The 18,467-nt window shown below is 35.9% G+C and overlaps 4 protein-coding genes across 4 annotated transcripts; 1 reads left to right on the top strand and 3 right to left on the bottom strand.

Moving 5' to 3' along the window:
* Positions 1-1,902: 1,902 nt before the first annotated feature.
* Positions 1,903-6,028, top strand: LOC145598473 (uncharacterized). Its single transcript, XM_081654836.1, has 2 exons — positions 1,903-2,227; positions 2,863-6,028. The coding sequence occupies exon 2, from the start codon at positions 2,921-2,923 to the stop codon at positions 5,885-5,887; it is 2,967 nt and encodes a 988-aa protein (XP_081510962.1). The 5' UTR covers positions 1,903-2,227; positions 2,863-2,920; the 3' UTR covers positions 5,888-6,028.
* Positions 6,029-6,638: 610 nt separating this feature from the next.
* On the bottom strand, positions 6,639-9,023 carry LOC145596697 (uncharacterized). The gene is made up of 2 exons (XM_081652913.1): positions 8,698-9,023; positions 6,639-6,762 (listed from the first exon to the last, which is right to left on the bottom strand). Exons 1-2 carry the CDS (start codon positions 9,021-9,023, stop codon positions 6,639-6,641), a joined length of 450 nt encoding a protein of 149 aa, XP_081509039.1.
* On the bottom strand, positions 8,718-13,281 carry LOC145598443 (disease resistance protein RGA2-like). Its single transcript, XM_081654794.1, has 2 exons — positions 12,274-13,281; positions 8,718-9,735 (listed from the first exon to the last, which is right to left on the bottom strand). The coding sequence occupies exons 1-2, from the start codon at positions 12,923-12,925 to the stop codon at positions 9,293-9,295; spliced, it is 1,095 nt and encodes a 364-aa protein (XP_081510920.1). The 5' UTR covers positions 12,926-13,281; the 3' UTR covers positions 8,718-9,292.
* A 1,850-nt stretch (positions 13,282-15,131) lies between these two features.
* Positions 15,132-18,027, bottom strand: LOC145598029 (uncharacterized). Its single transcript, XM_081654316.1, has 3 exons — positions 17,705-18,027; positions 16,232-16,342; positions 15,132-15,609 (listed from the first exon to the last, which is right to left on the bottom strand). Exons 1-3 carry the CDS (start codon positions 17,819-17,821, stop codon positions 15,310-15,312), a joined length of 528 nt encoding a protein of 175 aa, XP_081510442.1. The 5' UTR covers positions 17,822-18,027; the 3' UTR covers positions 15,132-15,309.
* Positions 18,028-18,467: the final 440 nt, after the last annotated feature.

Raw genomic sequence — 18,467 nt, 5'->3', positions numbered from 1 at the left:
TCAAAGATGAACGGGATGATTTGTGAAAAATTAAGGAGAAGAAAAGAAGAGAATTGTGTGAAAAATGTGAGAGGTATGAAGGGGTATTTATAGGCTAGTATGACCATGAATTATGGTAGGAAAATGTAGGAAAAATTATGGTAATTAGGGTTTAAGAGATAACTTGGAGAAGTGAATAAAGAATTAAGGAAAGTTTGGATATTAAGGTGATTGTGTATACTTGAATATGGAAGGTATGTATGTCATGAAAAATAATAAGGAAATTAGAATTACTTGGGGAATAATTATAAGGAACAAAAGGCAAGAGAATATGATGATTGAATACTAAAAAGATGGAGAATTAGAATTAAGGAAAATAGGAGATTCCCTTACTAGTATTTAGGAAGATTTTGCTCGGTTTAAGGAATAAAAATAATTGTGTAAATAATATAGAATAATTAAATAAATAATTAATTAATTAAAATACCAATTATTCACCAATAATTAACTAAGAAAATCATATTTTCTATACATAGAAAATCCAAATTTCCTAGCTAAATAAATGGGAATTTTCGGCCATAATAATTAATTCATAAAATATTATTTTTCTTAAATTAAAATATCCGAAATATGTAAATAATCCGGTTTTTAAAATAAGATAAATGGATGATAAATCTTATCCAAAATAATGACTGGTTTTCAAAATGCTTTTGGCGCCAAAATTCAAATATTATTTTGGCTCCAAATAATAAATATATTAAAATACCCTTTTTATAAAATAATCCTTTATTAATTAGGAAAATACGTATGAAAATACGGGGTATTACAGAACTGAACTGATTGGAACTGAACTGAACTGAACTGAACTGAATTGAGCTGAAATGAATATTTTATGTGAGAGGGAAATTAAGAGCTGAACTGAACTGAACTGATTGGAACTGAACTGAACTGAACTGAAATTAAGTAAATGTGAACAGGCCCTAACACTACATTATAGTGTAACAAACTCGATTATTACACATCACAAACTACCTAAACATTTGAGTACTACTTAAACACTTACGGGGCGTTTGGTTCGCAGAGTGGTATGCGGCTGGAATTAAAAATAAAGTTAAGGTGGTATCGGGTCGGAACTTGATACTTAATACCATGTGTTTAATTAGTTTAATTCTGAAATGGAACTTGATACTTTTTTTTTTTTTTGACAACTCGATACTTAATACATGTGTTTGAGGAATGAGTTTGAAATACATACCTTTGACAACCATATGGTATGAGTTTTAGCCATTCTAAACCCACACATCATACATATACTCTGCGGATCAAACACCCCTTTAAGATTTTTAAATTTTTTTTTAAATTAAAGTTTTTAATACTCTACCAAAAATACCTTTGCAGCTACTACCTCCGATCCAAATTACTCGCAACTTTGGAATATTTTATATCTCGCAAATAATACCCCAAAATTGCGAGTAATTTAGACCGGAGGTAGTATTATATCTCGAGTCAGATCGGCAATTGGCCCCATACGGCCATACCCTGCTTAAACGGTTTGTGTCTCGTCCTGTCAACCAATTTTCAATTCTTTCAGACCAACAAAATAACAACAAAAATGAAAAACCAAAATAATAATTTGCAAAATAAAATAAAATAAAATTAAAAATAAATGAGTGAAACTTTTTGGTCCTTTTTAGAGAGAGAAAGAGGGAAAGCTATTTCTTGAGAGAAGGATTTGGAAAAAAATAAATAAAAATAAAGGTTTCAACTTTGAAGTTGTAAAACCTCTGAACATTTTGGCAAAAAGGGTAAGTCATTTTTAATCAATCAATCAAACCCATCTCTATCAAATTTATAATTTTCAAAACTTTATTATATATACACATTTCATTATTTTCATTCTTATACTATGGTATTTGCCGTTTTATTGCAAATGGGTCTTTTTCAAATCTGTCTTTTTTGTTTATCCGTCTTCTAATTTCCTTAATCATTACTAAATAGGAACCCCATCAATCAATTTTCTCACACCTCTTCATAGATTCATGGGGTTTTGCTAATTTTACAGATTATTATTATGATTTAATTAAATGCCCATCTTTTTAATTTTTCAGGATTGCTTCATTTTAGTTGAACACTGCTACTTATACACTGAAGTTGTGATTGAAGTTTCTGGGTTTTTAGTTGCTAAATTTGGCTGTAATGAGCAAGAAAATGCCAAATCTTTGAGGCAATGTTTCGGGTTTTGAACACTGTAAGTTTTTTCCCAGATCTGATATTTGAATTTTGTAATGTTGATATTGGTTTATATCTAGTCAATATCTGTAATTAGACTCTTAATTGTTAATTTATTTTTCAATTCTATAATTTTTTTTGGATGAATTGGATCTGCTGTGTCTTAGTTACCAGTATTAGTGAAAACTATGCATATCTTTATTTTTTTTAATAATGGGGTTGTGTTATATTTCAGTATATGTGACTTAGTCTTATCATAAGCTGAATTATTTGGGTATGAAAAATGAAATGCATTTAAATTAATGTTAAAATGTAGTCAAAACTCAAAAGGTGCCAATATATGCTAATCCACTTGGGGACATAGTTAAGTATTAGGTGATGATATCATTTCATAATGGTGCCCCACTTAGTTCATACTCCCTAATATGTAAGCAATTTAGAATATGAAGTTTGTGTTTTTTAGTACATGTTGTATTATGCACAAATTTTTCTCATTTGTGTACACAAGTAGTTTGTGAAATATGACCAAAAGTCTTAGTCTTTGAAAAGGTTGAGGGTTTCATCTGTTTACATTTTCCTTGGACTTGAGTTTTTTTTCCCATAGTGTTGAATATGGGAATTGTCTGAGACTCGAGTTCTTGTTTCGAATGTCAGGAAATCGGTTTACTTGTACATATATGGCACAGGAAATCTTCCGAGAGGGAAATAGTTGATGAGTATGGATCTCCGAGAAGAGTCCTCTAAATTGGAGTCTTTAGCAGGAACAACATCAAGAAGGCTTTCATCTGCATCTTCTGTATTTTACTCAGCAAATCCATCACCATTCTTTTCGCCAAGTTCACCAAAGTCTCAATTTTCAGAGTCTAATCGCACTGACATAAACCTTGAAGATGTCAACAGTTCGAGTAAAGCAAATCCAGGCCCTGAGCCAGATATGAATGTTAGTCTTCCCCCACTGGGCATTCCAGGTTCAGAATTGGCAGATGATCTGCAGTTGCTCGAGCGTGTTTCTTCCTCAATGGGAATATCCAATGAAACGGCCTCCACTCATAGCCAAGGTCGATGGATTGAATACTCAAGACCTCGAGGGAAGCGTAAGAAAGTGGTGAGACATTTTGGAGTTCCCTACCCTTCAAATGCAGATTCTCTGTCTGCCAGCCGAGTAAAAAACTGTGATATTTATATAGGCTTGTGTGGAAGAAAACCTCCAGTTTTGAGATTTGTTAATTGGTTATGTGCTGAGCTGGAAGTTCAAGGGGTCAGTTGCTTTGCTTGTGATAGGGCTCGGTGTAGAAACCCAAGGAAGCAGAGAATTGTTGAGCGAGCAATGGATGTTTGCAGCTTTGGAGTGGTGATCATAACAAAGAAGTCATTTAAAAATCCATATACTATTGAGGAGCTGAGATTTTTTTCTAGTAAGAAGAACCTTGTTCCAGTTTTCTTTGACGTTGCTCCTAGTGACTGCCTTGTTAGGGATATTATTGAGAGAAGGGGAGAACTCTGGGAGAAAGCTGGGGGTGAATTATGGAATTTATATGGTGGGCTGGAGAAGGAATGGAAAGAAGCAATATATAGTCTTTCTCGCATTGATGAGTGGAAATTGGAGGCACATGATGGTAATTGGAGAGAATGCATATTGAGGGCTGTTACATTGCTAGCACTGAGATTAGGAAGGAGAAGTGTGGTAGAGAGATTGAGCCGTTGGAAGGAGAAGGTAGAGAAAGAAGAGTTCCCATTGCCTCGAAATGAGAACTTCACTGGTAGGAAAAAGGAGTTATCCGAGCTAGAGTTTATGCTTTTCGGAGATGTTACTGGAGATTCAGAAAGAGATTATTTTGAGATCAAGACTAAGCCCAAGAGGAGAAATGTGACAATTAGTTGGAGTAGGAGTAATTCAATGGAGAGGCAGAGAGAAGGTAGTAAGAAAAAAGGTAAAGATCCTGTTACGTGGAAAGAATCAGAGAAAGAGATTGAGATGCAAAGTGCTAGTTTCCCTCAACATCAGCCTCCTAATATACCAAAACCAAAGATTGGCAGAAAATATGCTAGACGAAAAAAATCTATGAAAATAAGATATGGAAAAGGTATAGCAGTTGTGGCAGGGGAATCTGGAATAGGCAAGACAGAGCTCCTTCTTGAGTTTGCATACAAGTACCATCAAAGATATAAGATGGTCTTGTGGATAGGAGGGGAAAGTAGATATATTAGGCAAAACTATCTAAACCTCTGGCCCTTTATAGAAGTTGATGTAGGAATTGAAACCTGTGCTGAAAAGAGTAGAATAAGAAGCTTTGAAGAGCAAGAAGAGGCTGCTATGTTCAGAGTACGCAGAGAACTTATGAGGAATTTGCCGTACTTGGTGATTATTGACAATTTGGAGAATGAGGAAGATTGGTGGGACCACCGGCTTATAATGGATCTTCTTCCTAGGTTTGGTGGTGAAACCCATTTCCTTATATCCACACGCCTTCCTCGTGTAATGAACCTTGAGCCTATGAAACTCTCCTACTTGTCCGGGGTGGAGGCTCTTTCTTTGATGCAGGGAAGTACGACAGATTATCCACTCACTGAGATTGATGCTCTTCGGGTCATTGAGGAGAAACTTGGAAGGATAACCTTGGGCCTTGCTGTTGTCGGAGCAATTCTCTCTGAGCTTCCTATTAATCCCACTAGGCTTTTGGATACTATCAACAGGATGCCTTTGAGGGACTTCTCATGGAATGGTAAGGAAGGTAATACACTGAGGAAAAATACCTTCCTTTTGCAATTGTTTGAGGTTTGCTTCTCAATATTCGACCATGCAGATGGACCTAGAAGTTTGGCAACAAGGATGGTTCAGGCAAGTGGCTGGTTTGCACCAGCTCCGGTTCCCGTATCTTTGCTCGCTGCAGCCGCTCACAAAATACCAGAAAAGCACAAAGGAACTAGGTTATGGAAAAAAATCTTGCATTCCCTACCTTGTGGGTTTACTTCCTACACCAAGAGATCTGAAGCAGAAGCTGCCTCTATGTTGTTAAGGTTCAATATTGCAAGGAGTAGTACCAAGCAGGAATATATTTATTTAAGCGAAATTGTCAAGCTTTATGCCCGTAGAAGAGGGGTTACTGGTGTTGCTCATGCAATGGTGCAAGCTGTTATTGGCCGGGCATCTGTTGTTCATCATCCTGAACATTTGTGGGCGGCATGTTTTTTGATATTTGGGTTTGGAAATGACCCTATAGTTGTGGAACTCAAGATCCCTGATTTGCTCGTCCTTGTAAAAAAAGTGGTTTCACCGCTTGCTATCAGAGCATTTATTACATTCTCACGGTGCAATGCAGCTCTTGAGCTCCTTCGTTTGTGCACTAATGCACTTGAAACGGCTGATCAGGCATTTGTGACTCCAGTTGATAAATGGCTGGACAGGTCCCTTTGTTGGAAGCCGGTCCACACTAACGCGCAGTTAAATCCCTCCCTATGGCAGGAAATGGCATTAGCGAGAGCCACTGTATTAGAGACGAGGGCCAAGCTTATACTGAGAGGAGGGCAGTTTGACATTGCAGATGATCTTATTAGGAAGGCCATTTTTATTCGGACATCTATCTCTGGTGAAAATCATCCTGGTACCCTATCTGCCAAGGAAACTCTGGCCAAAATCACCAGGCTTCTAGCAAATGTTCAAGCACATACCTCATCATAGTTTTCCATTCTTTTTTGTAAGCAGAAATTTACATTAGGAGTATACATAGTGTTTCCAATAATGTCATGTTAAACATCTCAGGGAATTTATTTATACCATTTTATACTCGTTGAGATGCCATTCTACAGTTCCATTATACGTTTTCTGTTACTTCCATGTTATCACTCTGTCCATTTGTGAAACACAAAGGAGATCTCATGTTTCCAGTTGGCACAGGAATGCAGTCATTTAGAATTCATGTGAGATTGCAACGAGCAATATTATAATGATGCACTCTAAAATTGCTTCTTAGCTTAAGCTTTCATTTCCAGAGGCATGATGCATGTATAACGAAAATATCTGTTGAAATATTTTGACATGGAAGATAACTGATTCATAAACTCGAACTACTGAATGTCTGCAAGCATGTTTATTTATTTTTAGTTTTTACTTTAACCCTAATTTGCTGTATGTCATTCAGTGATGCACCCCAGAGTTTCTGTATGTCACTGAAGCTTGAACTGTAACATAAACCGCATATTAAGTTTCACAGCAGAGAGAATGTTTATACTCATACTCTTATATATCAGGTTTAGAAAAGGTAAGCCATTTTGTCAGGCTAATGTCATGTACATTAGTTTCTATTTTTCAGGCTAATGTGATGTACATTAGTTTCGTTCAAAGAAAGAAAGCCAATTACCTTTTATTTTTGACAACAAAGAAAGCCAATTGCAATTAAAAGAGGAAATGTGATAGAACAATAAAAAAAAACCTAATGCTTCTGTTTCTTTGAAGATGCAGGAAAGCTTGTGATATTTTGGTGCACAAAACTTTGGCCAACTGACCCGATCCATCTCGCCACATTTGAAGATAACAACTCTTTCAAAGTGTTGTAGCTGAAGAATGATCAATACAGTAATACATAGCATAAATGGCTGCATTATTGAGTCACTTCCTGATTCTAATAATCATTGTGGTAGGATTATTGTTGCTGCTGTTGCTGCTTTTAGAGGAAGAGGTATCTGTTAATGATGTCTTCAATGCATACAGTTCTTAAGTTGTCAGATCTGTTGCGTGAGATTTATTAAGCAATGTTATTATGATTCACCAAAAATTTTCTTTGCAGCTTTTAATTTCCGGGGGCATCAGTAACAAGAATGTCTGATGAGATGGTATGTCATGGAAACTAAGGAGCTCACAGCATAATCAACTTGAAGTCTTAAGCTGGTTCAAATTGACAAGCATTTATTATCTTTTAATTTTCCTTTATTTCTATTTTTCCCTTTTTAACAACTTTTATTTACCTCTATTGTGTTTCAGTGATGCATCCTTGAGTTCCCATATACTACACTACGAAGAATATGAAGTTGTAAAGCTAACTCAGAGTTTCACAGCAGAGAAGTGTTTATGCTCTTGCCCTTTTTGCCAGGTTAAAAAAGGTATGCCATTTTTTTTTAATGCATGTGTCACATAGTATGAATTCTAGTAAAAGAAAGAAAGTCATGTAGCATTGAAATAGCAAATTTGATAATGATCAAAGAAACATCTTCCTTTATTTCTTTCAAGATTGATGCAGGAAAGGGCCCAAGGGCACAAAATACAGCAAGTCTTGTGATACGTGGGTGTAGGCGTGGAGTGTTACTTGATCACTAAATAGCTTATGTGACGAGCCATCTCATGACACAAACAACTTCACTACCTAGAAATATCCTGGTTCTAGCTGCTGCTGTTTGAGAAGTAGTGGTATCAAACAATGACACCGTCAACATGGTGCGCAACTTCTGTTATTCATGCAGCCTCTGTCAGTTATTGTGTATTCTTCCTGTGCTTTATTTTCAGTAATTGTTTACAAGTCTTTGATACTCCGTATCTCTTAGAAGGCAACCTAGCAACTCCGCCTTCTAAACCTTTTCAAAAATGCTTAACGTTAATAAAACTTTAAAAAGTGTAAAAGACATGTTAAATCAGAGAGTACAAAATGAAAACAAGCAACCCAAATAAGGAGGATGAGAGTTTGGTCTATTCTCAAGCATATGAGGTGCTATTTTCTCCTATTTCTCCTTTGTGGAACAACTTGCATGTGAGCTACAATGAGGTTTCAACAAAACAATAGAGAATGAAGGTTGAATATGTATTGCCTCCGTTACAAGTTTAATTCACTTTCTACTTTAGGATATTATTGAAAATTTGACTCACTTTTATATTAGGAAATTTTCACATTTGCTACCACCTAAAACGCCTCGCTTCACATTTACTACCTGTTTAAATTTTTTTTTTTACTTTGCTACCACTTAAATCAGACTTTGTTAAAAATCACTACCACTTACCGAAATCCGTTAGGATTTCCGTTAAGTTTATTAAAAAAAAAAAAAATTAAAAAGATTTAAAAAAAATAAAAAAAAAAAACCAGCAACCCCACCCACCCCCTCCCCTAATCTGCCACCCTCTCCCTCCCCTAATCTGCCACCCTCCCCCTCCCCCCTTCCGGCGGCCGGCGCCTAAAGATTCGGCCGGCGCCGGCGACCTCCCCCCCTCCCTTTTCCCCACCCAAAATTGCAAAGCCGACACCCCCAAACCCAGACCACCACCGCCACCGTAACCCCCAAAACCCATACCAACACCACCGCCACCCCCTTTCCCCTTCCGTCCACCGGAAATCGGCCCCCCTCCCCTGATTCCCCCACCGAAATCGACCCCCCTCCCCTTCCCCTACCCTTTTCGGCCATCCCTAACCCTAAACCACCACCACAAACGAAACCCTAAAATTCGTTTAGGGTGGTTTTGGAACATCTTCTAGACCTACCTTGTTTAATTCTAACACACGTAAATACTTGACATACTCCAATAATCCTCTAGAAGGTAAACTCTTATTGATGTGTAGTGAGCGTAAATTTTCAACAACTGATTTTTCCCAAAAATCTAATGTTCCTTCCACGTTTCCATTTATAGCCACATGTCGAACATCAGATAGGGTGGTTTCACCTTGTTTGCCTTGTTCCAATAATAATGTCTCGCGCCTAGAAACTGATGTTGCTAGGTCATGCACTAGGTCATGCATACTATACAATTCTATATCTCCAAATTCGTCCCTTTTTACTTCTTGTAAGAAGGAAATGTTTAGCAACAAATTAATGTAACTTTCGGCGATATCCTCCATCAATTCTCTTCTATCAAATTGTTGGATTAGCCCAAGAGCCACCCAATTAGATCTCAGCCATTGTTTTGGTATTCTACGATCCTTTGGAAGCACAGCACAAAAGGAAAAGCACTTTTTCAAAAACGGAGATGGCAGTTGATTGTAGCTGAGCTTCAACGATGGTAATATTCCAGTCTCATCATCCTGCCGTAAATCCCATAATTCACTTTGTTCAATGCTCTCCCACTCGTATGAATGTTGTTTAGTTTGCAATATTCCTCCAATGGTCTTTATTGCCAGGGGATTTCCCTTACATTTTCGAACAATCTTTTCACCAGTGGTCTCCAACATAGACATGTTCTCCAGAGACTTATTTGCAAAGGCAACCTGTTTAAACAAAGACCAACTATCATCTTCGGAGAGCTCAGGCAATTCATGGACCAAAGACTTTCCAGTGAACTTTTCATTGAATTCCAAAGACCTTGATGGGTATTCCAAACATCATCAAGCACTAGTAAGTATCTCTTTCCATTTAGAAATTCATTGAGTCTTCTTTTTGCTATTTCGCTGCTGGCATTCCTACTATAGCTTCCATCAACGAGCTCCAACATGTTATTTAAAATCTTCGGAATAATAAAATCTTGTGATACAACAACCCAAATTCGTTCTGCAAAATGATCCGTCACTTGTTTGTTCTCAATAACTTTTTTTGCTAGCGTAGTTTTGCCCAGACCTGCACATCAAATATCTGGTTAAATTATGATCCAAGGAATTAAAAATAAGTTAAGCCTTATACATATTAAATAAAGCCAATACTCTCTTCGTTTTTTAATACTTGCTTTATTTTTCCATGCACAAAAAATTGGAAAAGTAAAATATAGAGATATTGAAGTTAGTTGAAGATAAATTAGAGGAGAGAGAATCTAAAACTAATAAAATTGGGTCCCATTTTTTTTTGAATTGGCTCCTATTAATTGAGAGAAATGAATCTATCTATCTATAACAAATACTAAAGTAGCAATCGTTAATGTCATCTTTTTTTCAAAGTTGTACACGTGGCACTATTTCATGAAAAGATTTCCCGCTCAAATGCTAATTTTTTTAATTTTTTATTTTGAACCAAAGTGCTAAATAATTTTGAACAGATAGTAGTTATTATCTAGGTAATTAATTTTAAATAAGTACCTATTACTTTGGTGATTTATGTTGATATTAGATTGTTAGAGTCTTTATAGGAGTTGTTAGCACAATTGAGGTCAATTAAATTGAACTTATGAACATTTTAAGCTCAAAAAAAAAATTTACAAAAAACCAAAGATAAATTACTGGTAAACCCGTGCATCGTACGGAATGCTAAACTAGTAAATAAACTAAAATAACAACCGCAGACAGCATCACTTTTTAAAATTGGCTACACATGTCAAGCTGTTGTTAAAAATTTTCCCGCCTAAATCAATTGCTGACACCATATTCTTATTTATTTTTTTTACCTTAAATTATAACAATATTTTTGTAAGACTATTATTTTTAGGAAAAATTGCTCCCATTAATCTGAACTTTGCCTTGTCCGCCGAAAATAATCCTAACTTTCGTTTATTATGTATCAGTCCCAACTTTAGGGGGTATTAATTTTTGTTGCACCCAACAGGTCATCTAACCTGATGTAGCAGGTTACCTAGCCACGTGTCAGTGTATGATTGGCTTACATTTTTTTTTAAAAAAAAAACCCACAAACCACCCATGCCCAGCTGCTGCCACCACACCCCCACCCCCACCCCGCCGGAAATCACCCCCACCCCTGAAAAACCCATCCCCTGCTGCCGGAAACCGCCGCTCAGCCTTCAATTCCCCCTACCTCGAAACCCACCCTTTCCCTTCCCCCACCCCCGAAAACCCCTCCCCCACCCACGAAAACCCCTCTCTTGTTCCTGGAAACCGCCGCACAACCTCCCCCTTCCCTCAAAACTCACCCCTTCCCTTCCACTACCCCCGAAAACCCCTCCCCACCCCTGAAAACCCCTCCTCCACCCCTTCCCTTTCCCCACCATAGTTCCCCAAATCCCGAGCAAGGAGGCCACGAAATTGGCCGAAAACGGCCAAAATCGACCGATTTAGGTTTAACACCAACCATTCAGCCTAGAATTCGGCCAATTTCGGTTGTTTTCGGCCATTTTTATGGCCGTTTTCAGGGAGAAATGGGGGTACGTTTGTGGTAGTCGTTTTCGGGCGTTTCTGGGGGTGGTTCCAGCGTCGAGGTGGACCAGGGGTTTCGATGTCGAGGTGGGCAGGGGTTCCGGCGTCGTTGGGGCTGAGAGAAGCTAAGGGGAGGTGGCGGTGGTGGAAGGGAGGGTTGTTGGGGTTTTTTTTTAAACTGTGTTTTAAATTTTTTTTTATTATTATTTTCTCTATTTTTTTCAACCAATTACATGTTGACAGGTGTGCAAAAAAAAAAAATTCACAAATGTTTACCTGATTAACCAGTTGCAAGTCATTTGGGTGCAATAGAAATTAATATCCCTAAAGTTGGAAGTGATAGATAATAAATGAAAGTTGGGATTAATTTCGGCGGACGAGGCAAAGTTCAGATTAATGGGAGTAATTTTTCCTTATTTTTATTATTATATTATATTATATTATACTCCATATTTTATATTATGAATTTATGAGTGACTCTTTGGCTTCAAAATATAATTACTCTCGATTATAGGGTACCCCGTAATGCATAGTTTGCTTAAGTTTTTACTCTTCTTCAAGATCAATAAGATCTAAATATCATTGCAAATGGCAATTAATGGTTATGTTTCTATAATTTATCTTATATGAGGGACATATATAAAATATATATTTATTTCAATGAATTTTTTTATGTTGTGCATCGCAAAGGGCTAATCTAGTTAAATATTATAAAAGATTTCCAAATCAAAAAATGAAGCAAGTATTTAAAAATAGTCGCAAAAGAAAAATGAAGCAAATATTTAAAAGCGCAGGGAGTATTCTCTATCTCGTCCCTCCTTAGTATTCACTATCTCGTCCCTCCTTAGTATTCACTATCTCGTCCCTCCTTAGAGCTATTACATATTTACATGTATGGTCCTCAATTTCAACTCTTATAAATTATAAAATATGATTCTTTTCAATAATATGTGTTAGTATTTGATATTTGGACAAAGAGCATGTTCTAAAATAATCAACAACTCAACAGGGTATGCATCGCTTGAGCACAACTTGTAATATAATGCTGTAAAAATAAGTCCAACAATAAGAATCTTACCTCCAAAACCAACGATGGCTACGACAGAAAGGCAGTTACTGGTTACGTTATCGATATCCAGGGAAGGGTTGCACAATTTGTCCACCAAGTAATCAACATCAGTATCCCTGCCAACGAAACTGGACACATCTACATTCTGTCGAACCTGTTGCAGAGGATTATCTTCAGCGGCGCCTTGATTCATGGTATTGTTCGTTGGAGTTGACTCTAAAGCGCGGAGCTGGACAATGGTTTGAGCCTCTTTCAAGGCTTCATCAATGTTGGTATTGATCCTACCAATCCACTTGCCAATCTTACGCCGAAATAAGACCCGTTTCAAAGGCCAGAAGACCCGTTTCCTTTGTGACCTTTTTTTCACGACAACTTCACGCTGCTTCTGATAAGCCAACACATCCATCATATTATCCACATCATATAGAATGTTGACGACATTTCTCATCCACAGGTCTAATGGGTCTCTACTACTATTATTATTAGTAGTAGCAGTCTTGTTGAGCACATAGCTTGAGATTAAATCGACCTTGCGCTGGAGCTCGTTGAGATCTTTTCTATAGGCCTGCACCAGTTTGATCTCCCCCTTCACCCGACTCACCATTACTTCTATCATGGGTTTCACAGCCTCAACCAAAAGCGGGGCTATAGATTCAGCCATTGTTCTTTCCTTTTTTTTTTTTTTTTTTTTTTTGAAGGAAAGGAATGATTTTACCACAATATATGTTTAGATGAACACTCCTAATTGTTGAATTGGTGAGAAAATGTCCATACCCACTTAGTAAGTAATGTCCATGTACAATATAAGCGATGACACGATAATGTCCATAATTGCACAACGCTGTAGACTTTTAATAAGTATTAAGTATTACACTTTTTTTTATTTTGGCAAATATTCATTTTAGTTCAGTTCACCTCTAATAAGCTCAGTTCAACTCGCTCATTTCAGTCGATGAGAACAGACTCTTATTTTTACTTTTTCTCTCCTCTCTCCTCTAAATTTCTTCACCCCACATGTTCAACATTGTATTTTTCAATCATTGAATATTTCAACATACCTCTACATTACACAATTTTTGAATAACCGCGCATAATTCCAACCGTGAAAAATATTAAGGAATGGAGGGAGTACAATATAAAGATAAGTCCCTACAATTTGTAACTCATCCGAATAACGTCCACAAATGTCATTTTCCAAGTGGGATGCTTCCGCCCAAGTGCCCAACACACTACAATTCTATAATTCATTGCGCGTACTATAGTTGAACTTTGTAGAATTTTCAACAACCCACCTTTTTCAGTTTCCACTTGGTAAGTCTAGAAGACAAAATGACAAAGTGGGTTTATTTTCCTTACGATTTGAAGGGTATATTTCCTTCTTTCTTTTTAAATTGCAAAGTAATTACAGTACAACATCTATTTAACAAAGGATTAGTGTAATTGTTGATGTATTTACCTCATAACTTTGAGGTCATAACACTCACAAGGTTGAATTCTTCTAAATATCTGGCCCATATTAGACTATAACACTCACATGGTTGAATTCTTCTATATATCTGGCCCATATTAGACTAAGAAAATATCAAGTCAATTTAACAAAGTCTCACATGAGATTTATTTTCATATACTTGTCAAATATTATTCATAGTTAAATATTATTCATAGTTAAAGTTTTTCTATCTTCAATTTATTTTATTTTTAATAGTACTTTCTATCTTCAATTTAATTCTTAATATAACAAATACTCCGTAAATAAAAAACGAAGACTGCTGTTCTAGACCATTAAAATAAGAAATTTACATCTTTTACCATTACTTGAAATAGCTGTTTCTAGACCTGAAAATCTTCGCTTAAAGTATTGGGTTTCAACTGAAAACCACTACTTGAAGTAGAGGTTTTAAGGTCTTAAAAACCCTCTGAACCTGTACGTGAAAAAAAAAAATCCTACTGTGCTTTATGTGAAACAATAAACTAGGAATATAAAATAAAATAAAAATTCGTATTGGAACTTGGATGAGTTAATAGCATTGTTGAGGGGAAGGGCTTGCAAAAGTTTTGACACATAGTTTAAGAAAACGCATAGAATGAAGACCAAAATATGAATTTTATAATATACTTATAAAGTATAATTGGTAGGGCTATATTTAGTTGGTACTAGCTGAAAAAAAAAAAAAAAAAAAAAAAAAAAAAAAAAAAAAAAATTAAATAAACATCACCAAAATATTGAAAGTGAGGTTAGTCATTAGTGTGAGAAAAATATAGAATAACATTGGCCCTTTACCAAATATGAAAGAGCTGCAATTCATTAGAATAGATGAAAAGAAAAGTGTTGCAATTCATCCGAATTGGAGTGAAAAAATATATGTTAATAGTAATTTAACAACATTTTACATGATAACATTTTATTATTTTACATGCTTCTGCAGCTCCATTTTATTATTTTACATGCTTCTGCAGCTCCACCCATAACTAAGTACATGCTTTACTTCCATTCAAAAAAAAAAGGAACATGCTTTTCTTCCTGCATTTCCTTTCTATTATCAGAAATCTAGGCTTGTTGGGTTTCATGGGCTTTAGGGTATCACCTATCAAGAACTCTTAGTTACAATCTGGTCTCATATATAGTGGCCCGATTATTGCCAGATTAGAGAAATTTGAAAAAAAAAAAAAAAAAAAAAAAAAAAAAAAAAGTAATAAAAATAATCATATGTACCACTGAATAGAACTTGCTTCAATTAAAAGTTGTGAATTACACAGTTGTTACAAATTTACAATAGCTTGAGCTTCAGCAACTGAAGTCATTGAAGCATAAATCTAACCATCAGCATATGTTTAAAAACAACGAAAGTAAGCTCTCATTTCATGAATCAATCAAAATTTCTGCTTCTAATTATCATTCAACAAAAAACTGAATTTCAGATTTTCAGTATTTCAATATTTATCTTGGAACTCTATTCCTGTCCCTCGTAATACAGATGACAAGCATAGCATTTCATAATTATTCATTGCATAGCATGTTGTCTAAAATTCTTATAATTATCTAATCTAACCTTGTTTAGAGAGAGGAAGATTTTGTTCTTTTTGTGACTTCTTCATTTCAGCGGCCACCTCTGCTTCAGCTTTCTCAAGCAGGGCCTGTTTGAACATGGCACTCATTGTTTCCATATTCGCTTGGTTAGCACTGTTTACATCTCCAGCTGCCTGTGTTTCAGCTTTCTCAATCAGAGCTTGTTTATACATGGAACCCATCATTTCCATCTTTGCTTTCTCTTTCTCCATCTGCATATCCATAAGAACTCCCGCTTCCTTGTCAATTGGCTTGAAATACTCATTAATATCACCTTCCTGCACATAAAAGTTAATGAAGTTTTTAAAAGCCTTGAATTCATTGAAAGGTAAAACCCGACTGAAAAGTGCAAAATAAACACCCATATTAAAGGGGTACACATGTATGATTCCCTTGTAGTCAAGTTAAGCACAAATTCCAAATTAATGATGTCATACCGGCAACATAAATATTATATAAACTGCTTGCATTAAGAACCAAGATTAATAGTCACATTGTTCAAACCCCACTGTAGTTAGGGATTCACAATTATTTGAATAAGATAGCCTTTATAACAGTTTTTTTGGTTGGCCATCCTATCTCCAAATGGGGTAAATGCTTAAACATAAGCACATACGGAGTACTTGGTATAATTGAGACCTTTTTTCTGGATATCTCAAGAAAATAAATGTGAGTGTCGATTCCAAAGAAATTTGGAATCCAGACAAAGGTACTCTGTAGTATTTTCATCTCAACACTGCACAACTTGCAAGATGCAAATTTCAGTACTTAAAAGAGACATGTAAAACATAACTTTATACTGTCAACAAGACAGCAACATAATTACATGCAACAAGTAAAAGATCCCTCACAGTCCAATCATAAGAGTTACTTGCATAATTAACCAGTAAACAAACTCACCATCTCTTCCAACCTCTTATTTACATTTTGCATTTCTTCCACCATTTTCCGAATTTCAGACAGCATAATTTGTTCAGGGATCTTTCTTGAGGCCTCTTTTTTTTCTTGTGCCTGAATAGAGAACACACATGGAAGAAAATGTCAATTTCACTAATCAATAAATCATTTCTCCTGACATATTCCTTAAAATCAATCAATCAGGTATAACATCCATATCATCCTTACTGATGTAACCAGTCATCTCCAAATGAAAAGAAAAAATTATCATAGCATTTGATCGGTGAGAAAAACAGCCTTGGGTTCTAACTTAAAGCAATATTAATTCGCAACTGCAGCAGTACAGCAGAAAGGCTGGGTAGGAAAACGAGCTAAGAGTTTATGGTCTTCACTCAAACATGGGAGTTGTGACATTACAGTCTTCTCTAAGTAACAGCCCCATCATCTATTCTATGTAAAGCTAAACTGAAAACCTCACACTGTGAAACAATGTAAACACTCCTTCCCTACACCCCAACGGCCCAGCCCCATGGCTCCATTCCCCACATGGTCTTCTATGTGTATCTATGGTCCTACGCAGTCATCTATATCATATGCTATGAATGGCTTCTTTTACTCTCACACACAGCCAATGTGACACATCCTCATACCTCAACACTTCTTTTTTTCACCCTCATCAGTTGATTCTTCTATGAAGTACAAAATTTTTCCTTATAATTAATTCAAATTTCAAACTCATAAATCAAAATAGCGTGACAACACCAAAATCTTAAGCTTATGCTCCCTTGATAAACGCATTCAAGGTACCTTTTCACTCAACCTCACATCAAGCATGCAAAAGCAGTACATGTAACCCCAAAAGCGTGTAAGCATTAGGCAGCTAACTTCAGGGAATAGACAAAAAAATGTAAACATTTCAAAGCAGAGTAATTTCATACATTATTACACCAGCAAAAGTTATCCACAGATCACATAATGATTAAACTCACAACTCCAAAAGAAGAACTTATCATAAAGACAATTCGACTAATTCCAACATATTACAGCTGAGGTAGAGTATATCTAGTACTCTAAACCTCCCAACATTCGGCCGATTGACAAATAAATACAGCATAATTGTTGTTATTCCTAAAGGAACAACTTTGAATCTGGCAAATTAGTATCCCAAAATCCTTATCCACCCCTCCCCCCAACAAAACCTTCTAACACAATACATTCATTCGGGCACAACAAAGAATTTCCCAATTACTTCACAAAGAACCCAAAAATAGAGCAACAAACATCATCATTAATTGTCTAATTTAGGTATTTAGCTCCTGAATTTCACATTACAACACCCAATTAAACTCTTACATAAAATATGCGAAACAAAATACCCTAATATAGAATCATACTAAATGTCAACAAAAACCCTAAATTAGAATCAACAATTGAAATTGACATAGAAAAAAATAAAGGGAAAGAGAGAGAAAGTACAGATCGAAGACGCTGCTCAAGCTGTAATCTGTAAGATCGAATGCGACGCTCTTCATAACCAGAAAGAACCCTAACATAGAACATTGCTTTCTTCCCAAATTCCAATAGCCTCTTCATCACACCCTTTTCACTGCTTACAGTTTTAAGCTTAATTTGATCTGTTTTTGTATTTGGTAATTCAAAATTAGGGTTTTGGATTGATCGGAAGCGATGGAAATTCGATTGAATGAAGTCGGCGCCGCCGTTGGTGGTGGCGGGATGCGGAGACCTGGGAAGGATATGGATGTGCGAAATGTGTATGTGAATTGGAGTAAGGTGGGGAAATGCTATGCTCGTACTTGATTGTTAGTTTGGATATTTTGTTAACTTATTAGGGGCATAAGTGTAAACTTCGACATTTGTGGGTATGTTGTCCATCATTCTCAAGTCTCATCTAGGGTCTGTTTTAAGCTGAACCGAACTGAACTGAATTGAGAGTTTTAAGTGTTATTTTAAGATAAATTTAACCTTGTAATAGTACTCCGTAATAATTATGTGTGGAACAAATTATTCCTTTTAAATTAATATTCTGTATCGTTTATTAATAAACAGTTGCACTATTATTATATACTGATATTTGTACAAATGTATAGTACTAAAATTTTTGAAAACATCAAGTAAAATCTTTGAAATTTCGAAAAAGGAAATTTTTCGTTACAAATCATTCCTTTTAAATTAATACTCTGCATCTTCACCAAAAAAAATAAAATTAATACTCCGCATT

The sequence above is a fragment of the Chenopodium album genome, chromosome 20, assembly GCF_948465745.1.
Source record: "Chenopodium album chromosome 20, dcCheAlbu1.1, whole genome shotgun sequence".
NCBI lineage: Eukaryota > Viridiplantae > Streptophyta > Magnoliopsida > Caryophyllales > Amaranthaceae > Chenopodium > Chenopodium album.
The sequence above is the reverse complement of the archived record's forward strand: the minus strand, read 5'-3'. Positions and strand labels throughout refer to the sequence as shown.